This window comes from Mesoplodon densirostris, chromosome 4 (genome assembly GCF_025265405.1).
Source record: "Mesoplodon densirostris isolate mMesDen1 chromosome 4, mMesDen1 primary haplotype, whole genome shotgun sequence".
NCBI lineage: Eukaryota > Metazoa > Chordata > Mammalia > Artiodactyla > Ziphiidae > Mesoplodon > Mesoplodon densirostris.
In genome coordinates, this window is record NC_082664.1 from 129255374 (window position 1) to 129275186 (window position 19813).

Consider the following 19813-nt stretch of genomic DNA (forward strand, 5'->3'; position numbering starts at 1 on the left):
CTATAAATTTACCTCTTAGCACTGCTTTCTCTATATCACGTAAGTTTTGGTATGTTGTGTTTTCATTTTAATTTGTCTCAAGGCATTTTCTAATTTCCATTGTGATTTTTTCTTTGAACCATTGGTTGTTTAAGAGTATGTTGTTTAAGTATGGAGATTCCTTGAAAAACTAAAAATAGAGCTGCCATATGATGCTGCAATCCCACTCCTGGGCATATATCTGTAGAAAACCATAATTTGAAAAGATACATGCACCCTAATGTTCATTGCAGCATTATTTACTGTAGCCAAAACATGGCAGCCACCTAAATGTCCATCAACATATGAATGGATAAAGAAGATTTGGTGTATATATATATAAAAAACATATATATATGTATATAATATATATATACACTCATGCAATGGAATATTACTCAGCCATTTGCAAGAATGAAATAATTCCATTTGCAGCAACATGGATGGACCTAGAGATGATCATACTAAGTGCATAAGCCAGACAGAGAAAGACAAATATCCTATGATAATCACTTATATGTGGACTCTTAAAAAAAAATACACATGGACTTATATACATAACAGAAATACCCACAGACATAGAAAACAAACTTATGGTTACCAGAGGGGAAAGGGGGAGAGGGATAAATTAGGAGTTTGGGATTAACATATAAGCACTACTATATATAAAATAGATAACCAACAAGGACCTACTGTATAGCACAGAGAACTATACTCAGTATTTTGTAATAACTTATGAGGGAAAAGAATCTGAAAAAGTGTATATATATATATATATATATATATATATATATACATACACATATATAACTGAACCACTTTGCTATACATCGGAAACTAACACAACATTGTAAATCAAATGTACTTCAATAAGAAAATTAAATTAAATTTAAAAAAAGAAAGAGTATGTTGTTCAATTTTTACATATTGTGAATTTTCTAGTTTTTCTTCTGTTAATATCTACTTTCATTCTGTTATCATAAAAAATACTTCATATGATTTTAGTCTTTTAAAATTTATGGGGACTTCCCTGGTGGTCCAGTGGTAAAGAATTCGCCTTACCATGCAGGGGACATGGGTTCAGTCCCTGGTCAGGGAACTAAGATCCCACATGCCGCGGCACAACTAAGCCCATGTACCACAACTGCTGAGCTCACGTGTCTCAACTAGAGAGCCCGCATGCCACAGACTATGAGCCGACGCCCTCTGGAGCCTGAGCGCCACAACTAGAGAAGAGAAAGCCCGCATGCCGCGACCAAGAGTCCACGCACCACAATGAAAGATCCCACGTGCTGCAACTGAGACCCAACGCAGCCAAAATAAATAAAAATAAATAAGCAAATAATAAATAAATCTTTTAAAAAAATAAAATAAAATTTATGGAGACTTGTGGCCTAACGTCTCTCCTGGAGAATGTTCCATGTACACTTGAGAAAAATACATATTCCGCTGTTTGTTCAGTGGGATGTTCTGTATATGTCTGTTAGGACTAGTTGGTTTATACTGCTGTGCAAATACTCTGTTTCCTTATTGATCTGTTGTCTGCTTGTTTTTTCCATTATTGAAAGTGAAGTTTTGAACTCTGTTATTGTAGAAGTGTCAATTTCTCTCTCCAGTTCTATCAGGTTTTGCTTCATATTATTTTGTGACTTTGTTATTAGGTGTGTTTATGTTTGTAATTGCTATGTCATCTTGATTGATTGAGCCCTTTGTCATTGAAACAATTTGTCTTTTGTAACACTTTTGTCTTAAACTCTTATTTTGTCTGATGTTAGTATAGCCACCCTATTCCTCTTTTGGGTACTATTTGCATGGACTGCCTTTTTTCATCTTTTTACTTTTAAGCTATTGTATCTTTTTGATATAAATTAAGTGTGTAGATAGCATTTAGTTGGATTGGTTTTTTTGTTTGTTTTTTTGTTTTTTTTTTTGCGGTACGCGGGCCTCTCACTGTTGTGGCCTCTCCCGCCGCGGAGCACAGGCTCCAGACGCGCAGCCCCAGCGGCCATGGCTCACAGGCCCAGCCACTCCACGGCATGTGGGATCCTCCCGGACCGGGGCTCGAACCCGTGTCTCCTGCATTGGCAGGCGGACTCTCAACCACTGCGCCACTAGGGAAGTCCTAGTTGGATTGGTTTTAATCTATTATACCAGTCTCTGCTATGTAATTGGAGAATTTAATTCATTTACATTTAAAGTAACTTATAAGTTGGGACTTGGTTCTGCTATTTACCTATTTGTTTTCTATTTGTCTTATATCTTTTTTGTTTCTCAGTTCCTTCATCACTGCCTTCTTTTGTGATTACAGTCATCCCTCAGTGTCTGCAGGTGATTGGTTCTAGGACCTGCCTTTGATTACCAAAATCAGCAGATGCTCAAGTCCTTCAGTCAGACCTCCATATCCGCAGTTCTGCATCTGCAGATTCAACTAGCCATGGATTGTATAGTACTGTGTGTATGTGGTGAAAAAAATCCATGTATAAGTGGACCTGTGCAGTTCAAACCTGTGTGTAAAGGTCAACTGTAGTTGATTTTGTCTAGTGTACTGTTTTTTTTTCTCTTCTTGTTTCTTTTTCTGTATATTTTGAAGTTATTTTCTTCATGTTACTCTGGGGATTACAATTAACATCTTAATGTGATGCCAATCAAGTTTTAACTAATAGCAGCCTAGTTTTAGTAGTACACAAAAACTTTGCTCCTATACAGCTCTGTTCCCCCTGCACCCTATTTTGTTATTGTATCTTTATACCTTGTGTTCCTATTAACATAGATGTTTAGTTTTTTTTGTTTGTTCGTTTGTTTTTGCAGTACACGGGCCTCTCACTGTTCTGGCCTCTCCCGTTGCGGAGCACAGGCTCCAGATGTGCAGGCTCAGTGACCATGGCTCACAGGCCCAGCCGCTCCGCGGCATGTGGGATCTTCCCAGACCGGGGCACGAACCCGTGTCCCCTGCATTGGTAGGCAGGCTCTCAACCACTGCGCCACCAGGGAAGCCCTAGTTTTAAACATATAGTTATTATGCTTTCTTATTTGAAATCATGTAAGCCAGAAAAAGAGGAGGTACAAGTCATTAATGCAATAATACTGGCTTGTATATGTACTTATATAGCTATCTTTACTCTTTTATTTTTTAATTATTTTATTTTATTTATTTTTGGCTGCATTGGGTCTTCGTTGTCACACACAGGCTTCCTCTAGTTGCAGTGAGTGGGAGCTACTCTTTGTTGCAGTGCATGGGCTTCTCACTGTGGTGGCTTCTCGTTGCAGAGCACGGGCTCTAGACGCACAGGCTTCAGTAGTTGTGGGTCACGGGCTCTAGAGTGCAGGCTGAGTAGTTGTGGTGCACGGGCTTAGTTGCTCTGTGGTATGTGGCATCTTCCTGGACCAGGGATTGAACCCAAGTCCCCTGCATTGGCAGGCAGATTCTTAACCACCATGCCACCAGGGAAGTCCCAGCTATCTTTACTCTTGTTCTTTATTTCTTTGTGTGACTTTGAATTACTATCCAGTGTCGTCTCATTTCAATCTAAAGAACTCTCTTTCAGAGTCCTTATAGAGCAGGTCTACTAGTCACAAACACCCTCAGGTTTTGTTTATCTGGGAATGTCTTAGTTTTTCTTTCATTTTTGAAGAAAAATTTTGCTGGATGTAGAATTCTTGGTTGAGAAATTGGCTGTTAATCTTATGTAGGATCACTTGTAGGTGATAAGTCCCTTCTGCCTTGCTGCTTTCAGGGTTCCTTGTGTCTCATTAGATTGACTATAATGTGTCCTGTGTTGATCTCTTTTAGTTCGTGCTGTTTGGAGTTAGTTGAGCTGCTTGGACGTGAAGATTCATGTTCATAAAATTTGAGAAGTTTGTAGCCACTATTTCTTTGAATATAATTTCTATCTCTTTCTCTCCTCTCCCTCTGAGACTCCCATTATCCATTATGGTGGTATGCTGGATGGTGTTCTGCAGGTTCCTTAGGCTCTGTTCACTTTTCTTCACTCATTTCCTATTCCTCAGACTGAATAGTTTGAATTCACTTATCTTCAGGTTTGTTGATTCCTTGTTTTTCATGCTCAAATCTGCTGTTGAACCCATTTAGTTAACTTTTTTTTTTAATCTATTTATTTTTGGCTGCGTTGGGTCTTCGTTGCTGTGCGTGGGCTTTCTCACTGAGGCCGCAACAGTGAGAGGCCCGTGTACCCCCCCCCAAAAAAAGTATTTATGGAAAAGAAAATGACTTGGAATAGCCAGATCAATCTTTTAAATACACACACACACACACAAAACACATGAGGACAAATATGGTATGATTCCACTCATATTGAGATGTATAGAGTTGTCAAAATCACAGAAACAGAAAGTAAAATAGTGGTTCCAGGGACTGGGGGGAAAGACAGAATAGGGAGTTGTTGTTTGATGGGTATAGAGCTTCATTTCTGCAAGATGAAAATCAGAGATGTGTTCCACAACAATGTGAATATAGTTAACACTATTGAACTATACACTTAAAAATGGGTAAGAGGGTAAATTTTGTATTACATTGTTTTTACACCACAATTTAAAAAATTTTAAATTTGGAAGACACACTTTAAACCTACAATCACTAAGACATATGTTTATTCAAAATATAAAGTTCAACAACAGGCAAAGTTAATCTATGATGCGAGGAACCAGAAGTGTTTGACTATAGGAAAGTGGAAATTAAATGGAAGGGGACACTAGGAAACTTTCTTGGCTGTTGAATATCCACAGGCATATACATTTATCAAAACTCATCAAAGTGTTCATCCAAGACCTGTGTATTTCATTACATGTAACTCAAAATTTTAAATGCATAGGTCCATGGAGTGGGAAAGAAATGAGGGACCCAGTAGAGTGTCAGACCCTGAAAAGGGTGACGAGCCCAGCATGGAGGTCGTAGGTCCTCGTCTAGCACGGAAATTACAACTCAGCATGGTACGTTGGAGCACAGGCAGGGGGAAGATGGCATCCATGTGGAAGAGGGAGTCTGGCATGGAGTATCAGAACCCAAGTGAAATGAGGAGTGAGTGGAGGTGGCAAGGGGAGGTCAGTTACATATAGGCATATTGATCAAATAAGTAAACATATTGAGGAAAATGATAGTCAGGTTTTTCACTGTAATAGAAAAGAATTACAAAAGTGGAAAGGGAGGGACTTCCCTGGTGGTCCAGTGGTAAAGAATCCGCCTTCCAATGCAGCAGACTTGGGTTCGATCCCTGGTCAGGGAACTAATCTCCCACATGCCCCAGGGCAACTCAGCCCATGTGCCACAACTACTGAGCTCACGTGCCTCAACGAGAGAGCCGGCGTGCCGCAAACTACAGAGCCCACTCGCTCTGGAGCCCGTATGCCACAACTAGAGAAGAGAAAACCTGCACTCCACAACTAGAGAGAAGCCCATATGTCACAACGAAGAGCGCGTGTTGCAACGAAAGATCCTGCATGCCTTAACGAAGATCCCATGTGCTGTAACTAAGACCCGATGCAGCCAAATAAATAAATAAACAAAGGGAAAAAAGTGGAATGAACTGGGTGGTGTTGGACTGGCACTGGAAGTATCAGTGTAAACTCATGATCTTATATATACGTATGTATACCTGACAAATAAATACGGCAGTAAAATAATTATGAGCTCTATCCCCTAACAGGGCCTGGGAGGAACAACACCTAATAGCATTGAGCACATCTGTCACCCAGATCTTGGTTTTAAAAACCATTCTCAAGGAACCAGAGTTCCTCAGAAATAGCTGGTTCCAGAGCTGAGGCAGTAGAGTACAAGATGAGCCTAGAACATCAAAGTAAGAAAGTGGTCAGTGAATGATGGGGACATGTCAAAAGGACATAGGAACTAACTCGCAGGGATTCCTACCGACAACTGTGAACATCAAAATAAATGACAGTAGGGGGCTTCCCTGGTGGTGCAGTGGTTGAGGGTCTGCCTGCCGATGCAGGGGACACGGGTTCGTGTCCCGGTCCGGGAAGATCCCACGTGCCGCGGAGCGGCTGGGCCTGTGAGCCGTGGCCGCTGAGCCTGCGCGTCCGGAGCCTGTGCTCTGCAACGGGAGAGGCCACAACAGTGAGAGGCCTGTGTACACACACAAAAAAAAATGACAGTAAAAGATTATAGTCCACTGAATAAACCAGTAAACCAGGTATTTACACAGATATAACTGAATAAATGGAAAGTCTGGTTAGGAATGGGATATTTACTTAGTCTGGAAGTACCTCTTCCTAACATATTTTGCATAATTCTGAAATTATGAAGTGGATCCTTTTGCTATAAAGGACATTGTTGGTACAACTTATAAAACTTAAATGGCACTGAAAGATTAGATATACTCCAATAATATAAGAAATAAAACCAAAACAGTGGGGTTTACAGGGAATCTTGTCAGCAATGTACTCTCAGATGGTTGAGGAAAAAAATGTTCTTTCTACTATACTTCCCAAAAAGGCACAGAAAACAATGTCTACTTAATCTATAATATTTCTTTTAAATGTTGTTTCTTTATTGTAGATCTGTGGCAATCACTGGATCCTACAACTGAAGAAGTAAATTAAAATGAAATGAATGTCTTTGTTCCACATTTTTAGCAGAGCTGCCCATTCTTCAAGTAAAAATAAATAAAGAAGTTGAAGTAAACACAGGGACACTTTAATTTTATTTGTCTCTAGCTCTCTCACTCATTTACTCCCATTATACTTGTTCTATGATTTCATCAACCTCTGGGGACCTTCAATTCTCTTGCAGTCCCTTCTAGTCTTCACTTTCTTCTCCAGCCTGCTTAGATTCCGTAATCTGTTGCTTTAATGACTATCATGCCAAAGTCCCTGTCCTGTGTGAATCTAACTATTGGTCTTCTCTGTACCCAAACCTGGGCTCTGCTGAGCACTGATAGAGAAAAATGTCACAGCTAATATCACTATAAATATGTGGTTTCCTCATTCAGTGGAACCCTGAACCAAGCTAAACAGTCCTTCTGCTATCTGTTTCCTTATGTATAGCGTATGATCTACATCATGCTGAAAATAAAAGTCACATCCACTACTGGAAGAAGAATGGGTTGGCACATTAGTGGAGGATAATTACACTATTTAAAAATTTAACTTTACACACATACTGCCTTCAAATAAATCCAGTGGGGTCAATTTTCCCCTGAACACTGGATCAGATTGCTATTTTTTTAGTTGAGTGCCAGATGAAGTTTTAATGCATTCTAGGGCTATGAGAAATGCTTATCTTCAAACAATAAAATTACACTCCTTGTTATAAGATTCACATACATTGAGAGCCTTATAAATGTAGTATGAGGAAACAAGATTCACTTCTCTAATTTGTTGCACCCTCAGCTATTTCATTATTGAATGTAATGTTAGGTGGGGATGGGCTTCACTATTTTATTTACTTATTTATTTAGCTAAGGGCATAAAGTTGATGTGTATGTGATATGAGTCCGTTATATATTTTAGTACAGTTTTCATGAATTTCTGTATTTATGGATTGTTGAAATGGTATTTAAGAGTCAAAGGAGGGCTTCCCTGGTGACGCAGTGGTTGAGAGTCCGCCTGCCGATGCAGGGGACACGGGTTCGTGCCCCGGTCCGGGAAGATCCCACATGCCGCAGAGCGGCTGGGCCCGTGAGCCATGGCCGCTGAGCCTGCGTGTCCGGAGCCTGTGCTCCGCAACGGGAGAGGCCACAACAGTGAGAGGCCCGCATACCGCAAAAAAAAAAAAAAAAAAAAAAGAGTCAAAGGAATTGCAACTAAATTTTATTTAAATTTTTTTTATTTTTTACTATTTATTTATTTATTTATTTCGCTGCATTGGGTCTTTATTGCAGCACACAGGCTTCTTTTTTTTTTTTTTTTTTTTTTTTGTGGTACGCGGGCCTCTCACTGTTGTGGCCTCCCCCATTGCGGAGCACAGGCTCCGGAAGCGCAGGCTCAGCGGCCATGGCTCACAGGCCCAGCCGCTCCGCGGCATGTGGGATCTTCCCAGACCGGGGCACGAACCCGTTTCCCCTGCATCGGCAGGCGGACTCTCAACCACTGCTCCACCAGGGAAGCCCGGCTTCTTTTTTTTTTACGACTTTAATGGAGTATAATTGCTTCACAATGGTGTATTAGTTTCTGCTTTATAACAAAGTGAATCAGTTATACATATACATCTGTTCCCATATCCCTTCCCTCTTGGGTCTCCCTCCCTCCCTCCCACCCTCCCTATCCCACCCCTCCAGTCGGTCACAAAGCACCGAGCTGATCTCCCTGTGCTATGCGGCTGCTTCCCACTAGCTATCTACCTTATGTTTGGTAGTGTATATATGTCCATGCCTTTTTATGGCTTAGTAATATTCCATTGTATATATGTGCCACATCTTCTTTATCCATTCATCTGTTGATGGACACTTAGGTTGCTTCCATGTCCTTGGAAATGATTTTGGATTTGACACCTAAAGCAAATTCAACAAAAGCAAAAATAAACAAGTGGGATTATGTTAAACTAAAAAGCTTCTGCACAGCAAAGAGAACCATCAATAAAATGACTAGTCAACCTACAGAATGGGAGAAAATATTTGCAAATCATATATCTGGTAAGGGATTAATATCTAAAATATATTTAAAAACTCATACAACTCAGGGAAAAAATCAGTTTTTAAAATAGGCAGAGTAACTGAATAAACATTTTTTCAAAGGAGACATACAGTGGCCAACAGGTACATGGAAATGTGCTCAACATCAGTAATCATCAGGAAAATGCAAGTGAAAACCACAATGTGATATCATCTCACACCTGTTATAATAACTGTCATCAGAAACACAAGAGCTAAGTGTTGGCAAGGATGTGGAAAAAAGGGAACCCTTGTGTGCTGTTGGTGGGAATGTAAATTGGTGTAGCCACTATGGAAAACAACAGTATGGAGGTTCCACTGCTGGGTATATATCCAAAGGAAAGGAAATCATATCTTGAAGAGATACCTGCACCCCCATGTTCTTGGCAACATAATTTACAACAGCCAAGACATGGAAACAACCTAAGTGCCTGTCAACAGATAAATGAATAACCACCACCCCAGACACACATACAGAATAATATTATTCAGCCATAAAAATGAAGGAAATCCTGCCATTTGCAATAATGTGGATGCACCTTGAGGGTACTTATTATGCTTAGTGAAATAAGTCAAACAGATAAATACAAATACTGTTTGATCTCACTTATCTGTGGAGTCTGTAAAAATCAAATTCATAGAAAAGGAGAACAGATTGGTGTAGTCAGAGGTGGGAGTGGGGGGATTGGGAAGGGGGGTGCAACATGGGTGAAGGTGATTAAAAGGTACAAACTTCCAGTTATAAATAATTTCTGGGGGTGAGTACAGCATTGAATCTATAGTTAACAATATTGTATTGTATATTTCAAAGTTGCTAAGAGAGTAGATCCTAAAAGTTCTGATTTAAAAGGAAAAAATTGAATCTCTCTGGTGATGGATGTTAACTTATTCTGGTAATCGTTTTGTAATAAATACCTGTATCCAATCATTATGTTGTATTCCTTAAACATACAATATTACATATCAGTAGTATAGCAATAAAATTGGAAAACATAATTATCAGATGGGAATAGATTGAGCAGTGAGGATTGGAATAGTAAGAATGGGAGAAATTAAGAATTAGAATTTGTGGGAAAAGGAAAGATTAATAACACCAGAACTGAGACACTTCTTTGGGAAAGACCTCCAGTGTTCTTTTTACTTGCTGCAAGTAATAAATCCTTCCTTCTCCCGAAAACACACACACACACACACACACACACACACACACACAAACCCAAACCAGAATCTGTAAACATTTTTCTTCCCTTTAGTAATAGCACTCCCATAATGTATTTTGGCTAAGATAAATAGATTCTGATCATTTGTTAGGTTAATTAAAGTGAGGTTCTTATTGTGTCCTTTTTAAAAAAGTTAAAATGAGTATGAGCATTTTGTTTGTACTTAAATTGTATAAAAATTGTCCTGTAATTTTTTTTTTTTTTTTTTTTTTTTTTTGCGGTATGCGGGCCTCTCACTGTTGTGGCCTCTCCCGTTGCGGAGCACAGGCTCTGGACGCGCAGGCTCAGCGGCCATGGCTCACGGGCCTAGCCGCTCCGCGGTATGTGGGATCTTCCCGGACTTGGGCACGAACCCGTGTCCCCTGCATCGGCAGGCGGACTCTCAACCATTGCGCCACCAGGGAAGCCCTGTCCTGTATTTTTTGTTAGTTTTTTTTTTAGCACACATGCAAGCACATTCACATGTGCAGATATCATTTTTGCTGAATGTTTACTGAATACTTTCTTTGGGTGTGATACTACCCTTGAAATTTATCCTATGTTCTAAATGTCAAATTAGGCTTTGATCTCATTCTTTGAGGAGCTTACAGTGGGAATTTCAGCTATTGTTGCAGACACTGTTTGTTGGCAACTCAACATAAGGGGAATTTTGCTGGGGGTTCTACAAAGAATTTTCTCCTTTACCAAAAAAGAGATGCATGATGAGAAGGTCTTGCTATTGCCCTTTCATTTCTGTTTTTCACTGGTATGGGAAGTGATACCTGAAGCTGAAACTTGTGACCAGGAGGCTGCAAGCATTAGGACCAAGGCCAGCATGTAGTAATGAAGGGATAGTAGAAGAGAGAGTCTGGTCACTTTGGAGATTCTTTTTTAAACATACCCTTACCATATGATCCAGCAGTCCTACATCCATAAAGAATTTCATCATAAGTTATATCAGAAGAGAGAGATTTATAAGCTTGACAGTCTCTTGTCATGACTATCAACAAAGGCTGAGTGTGTTTTGACTTTAAAATTTAAATATTTATGTTCCTCATTTTGGACAATGCCAGTATATGAGAATCTGAAATTAAAAACTGTAAATCACCGATTTATTTTCACTTAGCAGACAGATTCACAGCTGTAATCATTTAAAAAAAATTTTTTCTTTTTGGGCTGCGTTGGTTCTTCATTGCTGTACACAGGCTTTCTCTAGTTGCAGTGAGCGGGGGCTGCTCTTCATTGCAGTGCACGGGCTTCTCATTGCAGTGTCTTCTCTTGTTGCGGAGCACGGGCTCTAGGTGCGCGGGCTTCAGTAGTTGTGGCTCGCTGGCTCTAAAGCGCGGGGTCAGTAGTTGTGGCGCACGGGCTTAGTTGCTCCGTGGCATGTGGGATCCTCCTGGACCAGGGCTTGAACCCACGTCCCTTGCATTGGCAGGCAGATTCTTAACCGCTGTGCCACCAGGGAAGTCTTAAATATTTTTTTGATGATTGTATAATATGACTTAATTTTTTTTAGTCTTCACGCAACTTCTCAAAATACTTTTACATAAAACAATAAATTCACTTTAGTAATTTCATTTATAATGGAAAACCACGCCTCTCTCTCCCACAAAACAGCCATTGCTGCCTTACAGAGAGTGACTTTGGGCCAGAGGAACTCTTGGTTTTGACCTAATTTTTTTATGTGTTGGCTCAGGGTGGTAGATATTGGAAACATAAATTTCTCCCATTTTAGGGTGTTCCCTGATGGTCTAGTGGTTAGGATTTGACACTCTCACTGCCGTGGCCCAGGTTCTAATCCCTGGTCAGGGAACTGAGATCCTGCAAGCCACGTGGCGTGGCAAAAATGAAAAAAAAGGGCTTCCCTGGTGGTGCAGTGGTTGAGAGTCCGCCTGCCAGTGCAGGGGACACGGGTTCGTGCCCCAGTCCAGGAGGATCCCACATACCGCGGAGCGGCTGGGCCTATGTCTTAACACTAATGAATTTAAATGAAATAATACCAGCTTCTTGCTAGATGAATTCTAGGAGTTCTTAGGGTTAATTAGGGTTCTCCTTACTTTTACATATTATTTTGTATAAATATTAGGTTATGTTGCTAGGAATCTGTCTTCTATTATTCAAGATCATAATTATTACTCAGTATTTATTAAGTACCAATTATATGCAAGAAACTAAAAGAGATGTGACAAGATCCCTAACTTCAAGGGCTTATAATCAAATTGAATATTAGAATACATATCAATATAATCTGATACATGGTAGGTTACAAATGGTGGTATAGACAGTGGTGCTCCAAGCATTAATGATGAATTGGTTATAAAAGGTTTCACAAAGGATGTAAGATATGGGTCAGGCCTTAAATAAGACAGAAGACTTAAGAGACCATTCTAGGTATAAGAGCTAAGGGTGGATGTTCCTTTGCTTTATGTAGTACTTTAATACATGAATTTAAATAGGGAGTTGATATTGAAGGGACTCAAGTGACAAGCTAAAGAGTTTGTAATTGGGAAGTAGGTAATAGTTTTGAGCAGCAAGTGGTGTTAAAGAAATAGGATTTTAAAAAATTTAATCATTCAGTTTGATTTCTGTAATGAGAGGTGCCACATAAATTAGTATTGAATATTTTTCATCTTTCATAGTTACAGGTTAAGTCGTGCTAATGTCTCATGAATAGATTACAACATTGATAAGTGTGTTTGCCATGTTAATGGGAGGTAAAATGATTGTTCTAATCTACAAGCAGATGTTTAAAAAAAAAAGAAACACCCTTTTCCCAGCTGAATACGGTTGTTGGCTTTCTGCAGTTTTCTAACCTGGCAAGTACTACTGTATGTTTTTTGAATACATACATGCAAGTATACATGGATATGAGGGCTGTGAGTGATTACTGAACCTAATGTTACATGAGTCTAAGTGCAATGGAGAAAGCTAATGACAAACATTTAAAAAATAATCTCCATTTGTTAGGAAAGAAGTGAACACAATGAAAAATATGAAGAGCAATAGATGAAGTAGTACAGTTTTTCAAATCTTATAAATGAGACTATTGTACTAATGATAACTGATGAAACTTTAGGAGTTAGTTCAATGCTCAAAATTGTCTGGATAGGCGAAGACACCCTTTACCTGTTCTCAAAAAAATGTATGATATAAAGGAAGAAAGTGTAGCCTAACAGTTTATCATCTGTAGACACATGACCACCTGTTAAGGTGGACTATCTAAATAAAACATCTTAAATTTTATTTCTCTCTCTCTCTCTCTTTTTTTTTTGTGTGTGGGGGGTGCGCACTGCATGTATTGTGGAATCTTAGTTCCCTGACCAGGGATTGAACCCGCACCCTTGGCAGTGAAAGTGTGGAGTCCCAACCACTGGACAGCCAGGGAATTCCCTATTTCTCTTTCTTTACTCATATTGTTTGAGGGACTTTGGGTAGACAACAAAGATAATTGAAGGATATTAGATGAAATTATAATAAGAGAAAGAGTGAGGAGAAATATACATTCATAATGTTGTTCATGTAGGAAATCCAGTAATTACTGACCTATTCTTACCACCCTGATTTTTTACTTTAACAGAGTATACATTTTGAATGTAGATGTATAATTTCCTGAATTCAGGGAAATGTATTTTATTTTATTTATTTATTTTTATTTATTTTAAAATAAATTTATTTATTTATTTTCGGCTGTGTTGGGTCTTCGTTTCTGTGCGAGGGCTTTCTCCAGTTGTAGCGAGCGGAGGCCACTCTTCATCGCGGTGCGCGGGCCTCTCACTATCGCAGCCTCTCCCGTCATGGAGCACAGGCTCCAGATGCGCAGGCTCAGTAGTTGTGGCTCACGGGCTTAGTTGCTCCGCGGCCTGTGGGATCTTCCCAGACCAGGGCTCGAACCCGTGTCCCCTGCATTGGCAGGCAGATTCTTAACCACTGCACCACCAGGGAAGCCCACAGGGAAATGTGTTTTAATGATGATTAGCTTTACAGAAGCCTAAAGTTATTATGCAGTTTTAACAATGCAAAGAAAGCAGACAGAAAAGATGAAAATAAACAGTTAACTACTATAATGAAGTAAACAGAGTATGTTCTTGGATTATGTGCCCATTTGTACATTCACCTCACACGTATGTGCCTGTTCCTGTACTAGGGAATTAAAGGTGTCTGTAAGAAGCTTACAGTCTAGACATATTTGCTTTCTTGTATACATGCAATAATAACCAAGCAGTTCTAATTCTCTTCTTCCTTAAAATTTTAAGGGAAATCTTCAGTGAAAGTGAAACAGAAGTATGTGTTTAGTCTGTGATTGGTGGTAACAGAATATTTTTTTGTTAAGGATACTCACCTAGATTATCAAAACTAGCATCAAAATTATCTCATTGTAAACTTTGTCTTGGGCTTAGTCTTAAATTGAGAAACTGGGGAATTCTGGTAGGGATGAGTTTTGATTAAGATTTTTTGTTCTTCAGATTTATTCTCACTTTGGGGTTGTGCAAAGGACCTGCTTCAGGCACTCTGTCATTGTGTACTCAGCCCACAATGAAAACTAGACCAAAAGTTGAGCTTTCCAAACCTTTAGTCTAGGACTACTTTGTACCACTAGGGTTTTGGAAAGGCCTTCATAGAAGTAGTCTTTGTCAATCCGTAACTTGTTTTGGATTTCGTGATTGCTGTCAGTGCTTGATAAATGGTGGGGATGGAGGAGGGGGACGGTGAGTAGTGAGTAGCTTATTTCTGATAGGTTCTGTCCAAATTAAGGGGAAGAGCTTTTAATTGCCCTCAGTTTATTTAACTTGGCTGAACCCCACCATATCTTTGTTAGCCAGTGATGAAAAAGCCAACAAATAGCTTTCTTTTGAGTCATATGTACAACACTAGAAGAAAGCATTTTATGTAAAAGGGTTCTGTGTTCCGTTAGCTGCCCTGGTCTGTAGCCTACTGAGCCTATGTTACCAGATGAATTACTAGTCCAGATGGCTAAACTGTTGGAGGATGTAAAACCAAAAGCCATTTCAGGAAGCTGTCCACTTTGCTCAGTTTTGGATAGAGTCCATTCTAATTAGTGGTAACTCTCTTAATTTGTTTTAAAATATAATTTTTAACTGTATGCTTTCTTGATTTTTTACCTAGGTTACACAATATCCTCCTATGCTTGAGACCTACAGACTACGTGTCCTACCAGAACTAATCAATGGTTTTTCATCTCCTGGAGATAAATTAGAAACATAAACATGGTGCCAAAAGAACTCCTTACCTTACTCTAACTCCAGTTTATTCGGACGTACTTTTATATTGAAGAGAGGTATACAAATTAAGGATACCTGTGCAGAGACTCTGTCGTGTAGGATCATGGACCATCCTAGTAGGGAAAAGGATGAAAGACAACGGACAACTAAACCCATGGCACAAAGGAGTGGACACTGTTCCCGACCATCCGGCTCCTCAACATCCTCTGGGGTTCTTATGGTGGGACCCAACTTCAGGGTTGGCAAGAAGATAGGGTGTGGGAACTTCGGAGAGCTCAGATTAGGTAAGAACTTGGTTATATTATTGGTTTAGACTAACAGGAACAACAGCAGCTATAATAAGCTTTGGTGCATTTCAAGACCAGCAGTTTATAATCTTATGAGAAGTTCTTGTAATGAGGACCTATTGTTAAAAGAACTGAAGAATTTGTGAAGGAGACTATAGTCATTATCAGGTGTAATTGTTATCCAAGGTTCATCCCTCTTTGTGTGTGATAGGATTTTAGATTTTCCACCAGTTCTGAGATTTTGTGATGTAGGGAGATCTGCATACAGATACCAGTAAAACGAAGATTCTGATTTGGTTGGTTGGAGAGTAGAGCCCTGTATACTGTCTTTTTAACAAACTCCCAGTTGATTAAGATGCTGTTGGTCCTTGAACCACACTTTGAGAAGGGATTAAGGCCTTGTTTTAATTCAGAATCTACCCTTAGTAAGGGAAGAGTCAGTACGTACTCAGTAATACCCATACTTAGTCTGCAAGGAGATACATCAGTATTTAGAGAGGTTTTCCAACTGATACCATGTTTTCATTCCTTCACGGAAATCCCAACATCAGGATTGAGCTAGAATTCCAGGGAGAAACTTTGCAATTTTTATTTCCCAACCAAGGAAAGGATTTTTTTATTTCAGGTATTAGTTTATGAGTGAGATGATGAATAATGATAACATCAACCAGTTTGAAGACGTGAAATTGGGAAGAAGGTACATTGGGTATTTAGAAACTTTTTATGGCCCTCCCTAGGTGAATGGGGAAGAGAAAATGAAGGATCTTGTGAATATGTGAAGTTGGTCATCAACTTGCACATTGTGACAAGGTCCTTTTTTAAGCTAAAGTGTTTTCTTATTTTTCATAGCTGTTGAGACTGTATAGTATTATGAAGACCCACTGTAAGAGGCTTTGCCCTTTGAGGAAATGGGAGCGTGGGAGCATAAGATGATTATTTTTGATTGCCTCTGCTACTTCTGATGATTTTTCCAAAGGAGATCGAAAAAATCTTACCTCTTATCCCCCCATAGAGAGATTCAGGGAAACATCACTGTACTAGCCAGAGATCACTGGGTGCAGAATTGAATCTAGGGATGCTGAGAATGAATTTATTTTTACCACTAGAAGGCTGGGAGCCTGGAATTTTAAGACCTGACTAGGATAATGAAAGGCTTTTATATTTAGTGATGTGTTCATGTTTAGGTTAGCAAAGCCAGCAGATGCTACTGAAAGTAGGAGTAAGATGTGTAATTTCACACTGCTTGAGTTCCTACCAACTACTGAGTTGCTTTAGTAGCTAGTTTTGTGACTATACATTTATATAATGGATTGACTTTGCTCTAACATCACAGTAGTACTTGAATTGAATAGATTATGACATAAACATCCACAAAATTACTGAGAGGCAGTTTATAATGCATATGAATTCATGCTTTCTCAAAACATAAAATTGTTTAATTTCTATAAAGATGAAGAAAAATCCTGGTCAATGAAAACTGCAAATGTATTTTATTTAATTACTTAAGTCTAGATTTGTATTATATGATCTTTACGTTTACACAGGAATGGAAAAATCTATTCAGGTAGAAGGATAGCTCATGTATATTTTCAGAGTGGTAAAGTGTTGTGTTTTATTTCCTCTAACGAATCTAGGGTGATTATGATGGGTCCCATTTTGACTTGCACTGTAGTCAGTAGAAAGAACTTTTCTCTCTTTTCAAGTGGTTTTATTCTTGTGTGCTGATGAGGTTTTCATTAGCCCTGGGACTGTTATTGTTAGGGCATTGTATCTAGGAGTACTTTTTATCAACAGAAACCAGAAAAGTAACTTTCAGAATCATTTGATGTCTCCTGACAATAGGGTGTGCTGTATACCCCATTCCATTGTCCTCTTGCTATGGTATTAGTAAGTAGAAGATTGTGCAGACAACAGAAGGTGAGAACTGGAAAATTCCAAACTCAAGGCAGGAGCAGATAGGCCTCCACCCAGGCTACCATTACAATGCTGTGCTTTCTTCTCCAAACTCATTTCTTTCCCTAGCTACCTGTCTCTTCTGTCCCTCAAATAGCCAAGTGCATTTGTGCCTCAGAGCTTTTACACCTACAATTCCTTTTGCTTGAAGAATTCTTTCTTCAAACTTTTGCTTCGCTGGTTGCTTCTCATCCCTTGGGCCTCCACTTTCATGTTACTGTCTCAGAGAAACCTTCTGTGACTTCTTTCCCACCTCCATCTAAAATAGCACATTACTCCCCTAACCACATTCTGTCTCATCAAACTGCTTTGTTTTATTCATTGCATTGATCACTGTCTGACATTATTTTATATATTTGTTTACCTGTTAATTGTCTCTCCTTACTCCAATATAAGCCCCTTGGAGGGCAGGGATTCTATCTGTATTATTTGCTGATATTATTTGTGGGATGGATGGATAGATAGCCAGATGAGTAGGAAGGGGGGAGAAAAAAAATACATGGGCTCCTTTGGGTTCCTGGTATGTGGGGGTCGTGGTAGGTAGTGGCATTACTGCTTCGATCGACTCCTGAATTCCAGACAGAGAGCCAAAAAAAACAAAGGGATGATTAGTGTATTTTGGCTCTATGTAAATCTGTTTCCACCTCATCATCCATTTAACAAACACTTCTTGAATATTTACTGTCTTGCTAGACTTGGGAAGGATACAAAGAATAACAGGATGTCCTTAAGAATCTCACAGTATCAGGTGGTGGGGAGATAAATTAGGAGTATGGGGTTGACAGATACACACCACTATGTATAAAATAGATAACCAACAAGGACCTACTGTATAGCACAGGGAACTATAGTCAATATCTTGTAATAACCTATAAAGGAAAAGAATCTGAAAAATATATATGTGTATGTATAACTGAATCAGTTTGCTGTATACCTGAAACAAACACAATATTATAAATCAACTACAATTTAAAAAAAAAGAATCTCACAGTCTAATGACAGAAAAAGAAAAACAAATTACAACATAAAGTGATAAGTATTATAATAGATTGTATAAAAACTACACTGGCAGAGAAGGTTAATGAAGGTTTCACAGAGGAGCGTGGTTTGATTGAGAGGAGTACAGGACTTCACTGGTGAGCACAAGGAAGAAGGACTCTCCAACAGCAGGATGCACAAACAATATGTGTTGTAAAATTGTTTAGCATATTGTCAGAGCAGCAACTAGTTATACACGGCTGGGTTATGGGGTGTGAAGTGAAAGAAGAGTGATAGATGAGGCTATTAGATACGTTGGGAGCAGATTGTGAAGTGTTTGCTTGGTGTTAAAGCATTTGGACTTTATTCTGTAGGCAGTGGAGTAGAATCATCAAGGGTTTTACAACAGAACAGTGACATTATCTGGTTTGTATTCTAGAAAGATAATTCCCAGTATAAGATTAGATCAGATAGTAAAGAGGTTGACATTGTGTGGATTTTTGTTCTAATTGTACTTGTCACATTGTGTCATGTTCCTCCATCTCTCTACCTCAAGATATGCTTGATGGTAGTAATTTGCTTTATTAATACTCTCATATTTATTAGTATTCTTAATTCCTTTTACTGTGTATGGCATATAATGGGTACCTAAGTAGTCCAGGTCAGAAGTGGCCAGGCCTGCCTTAGCTCTGAAAATGTCAGTGAGATGCAGAGGAAGGGATGAATTAGGGAGAAATTTCAGAAGTAGACTATAGGCAGGATTTGGTTACCAGTTATTTTGCCAGCTTGGGAAGACCAAGTGAATGAGGAAACCTTTAATAGAGCTAAGAAACATGGGACTAGAGTAGGCAATGGGGAAGGCAAGTAAGTTAGACTTTGAGAATATATTGACTTTGAGGATTGTGTAGCATATATGCAGAAATGTGACTCTGAGACTTAGAAAAATTAGACTAGAGATAGGGATTAAGAAATCATTACCATGTAGGTGTTAATGAGCATGCAATCATCGGTGATGATATGATGCTTGTAGAGCTTGTGTGAGTGAGGAGAGAAAGAGGGTGGTGCATTTAAGGGATGCTGGAAGAGGAAGAGCCTCAAGAGTAGAGAAGTCGAAAAGTCAAGACAAGAGTTTCTAGAGGGGTGGGGTGTTAAGTACAGCCTGTGCCCTAAGGCTAAACAGGAGAAGCTGATTATTACAGCCTTTGGTCTTTTTTTTTTTTTTTTTTTTTTGCGGTACACGGGCCTCTCACTGTTGTGGCCTCTCCCGTTGCGGGGCACACGCTCCGGATGCGCAGCCTCAGCGGCCACGGCTCACGGGCCCAGCAGCTCCGCGGCATGTGGGATTTTCCTGGACCGGGGCATGAACCCGTGTCCCCTGCATTGGCAGGCGGACTCTCAACCACTGCGCCACCAGGGAAGCCATAGCCTTTGGTCTTTTACTTCTGTTTATATATTTCTGAGATGATTCCTTTTTGTTCTTCATTTTTTTTTAATGAATACATGTATTTTGTAAC

The 19813-nt window shown here is 39.4% G+C and overlaps 1 protein-coding gene across 6 annotated transcripts in view; it reads left to right on the forward strand.

Annotated features, from left to right (window-relative positions):
- CSNK1G1 (casein kinase 1 gamma 1) overlaps nt 1–19813 on the forward strand; it is a 151543-nt gene that overhangs the window by 25414 nt on the left and 106316 nt on the right. For all 6 annotated transcript variants that reach the window (XR_009531800.1, XR_009531799.1, XM_060097196.1 and 3 more), the window contains exon 2: nt 14966–15365. Coding sequence is in view for 4 of the 6 variants with exons in the window: in XM_060097196.1 (XP_059953179.1) it covers nt 15185–15365 (181 nt within the window). In the remaining 2 variants the exon portion in view is untranslated. The remainder of the gene's footprint in view (nt 1–14965; nt 15366–19813) is intronic.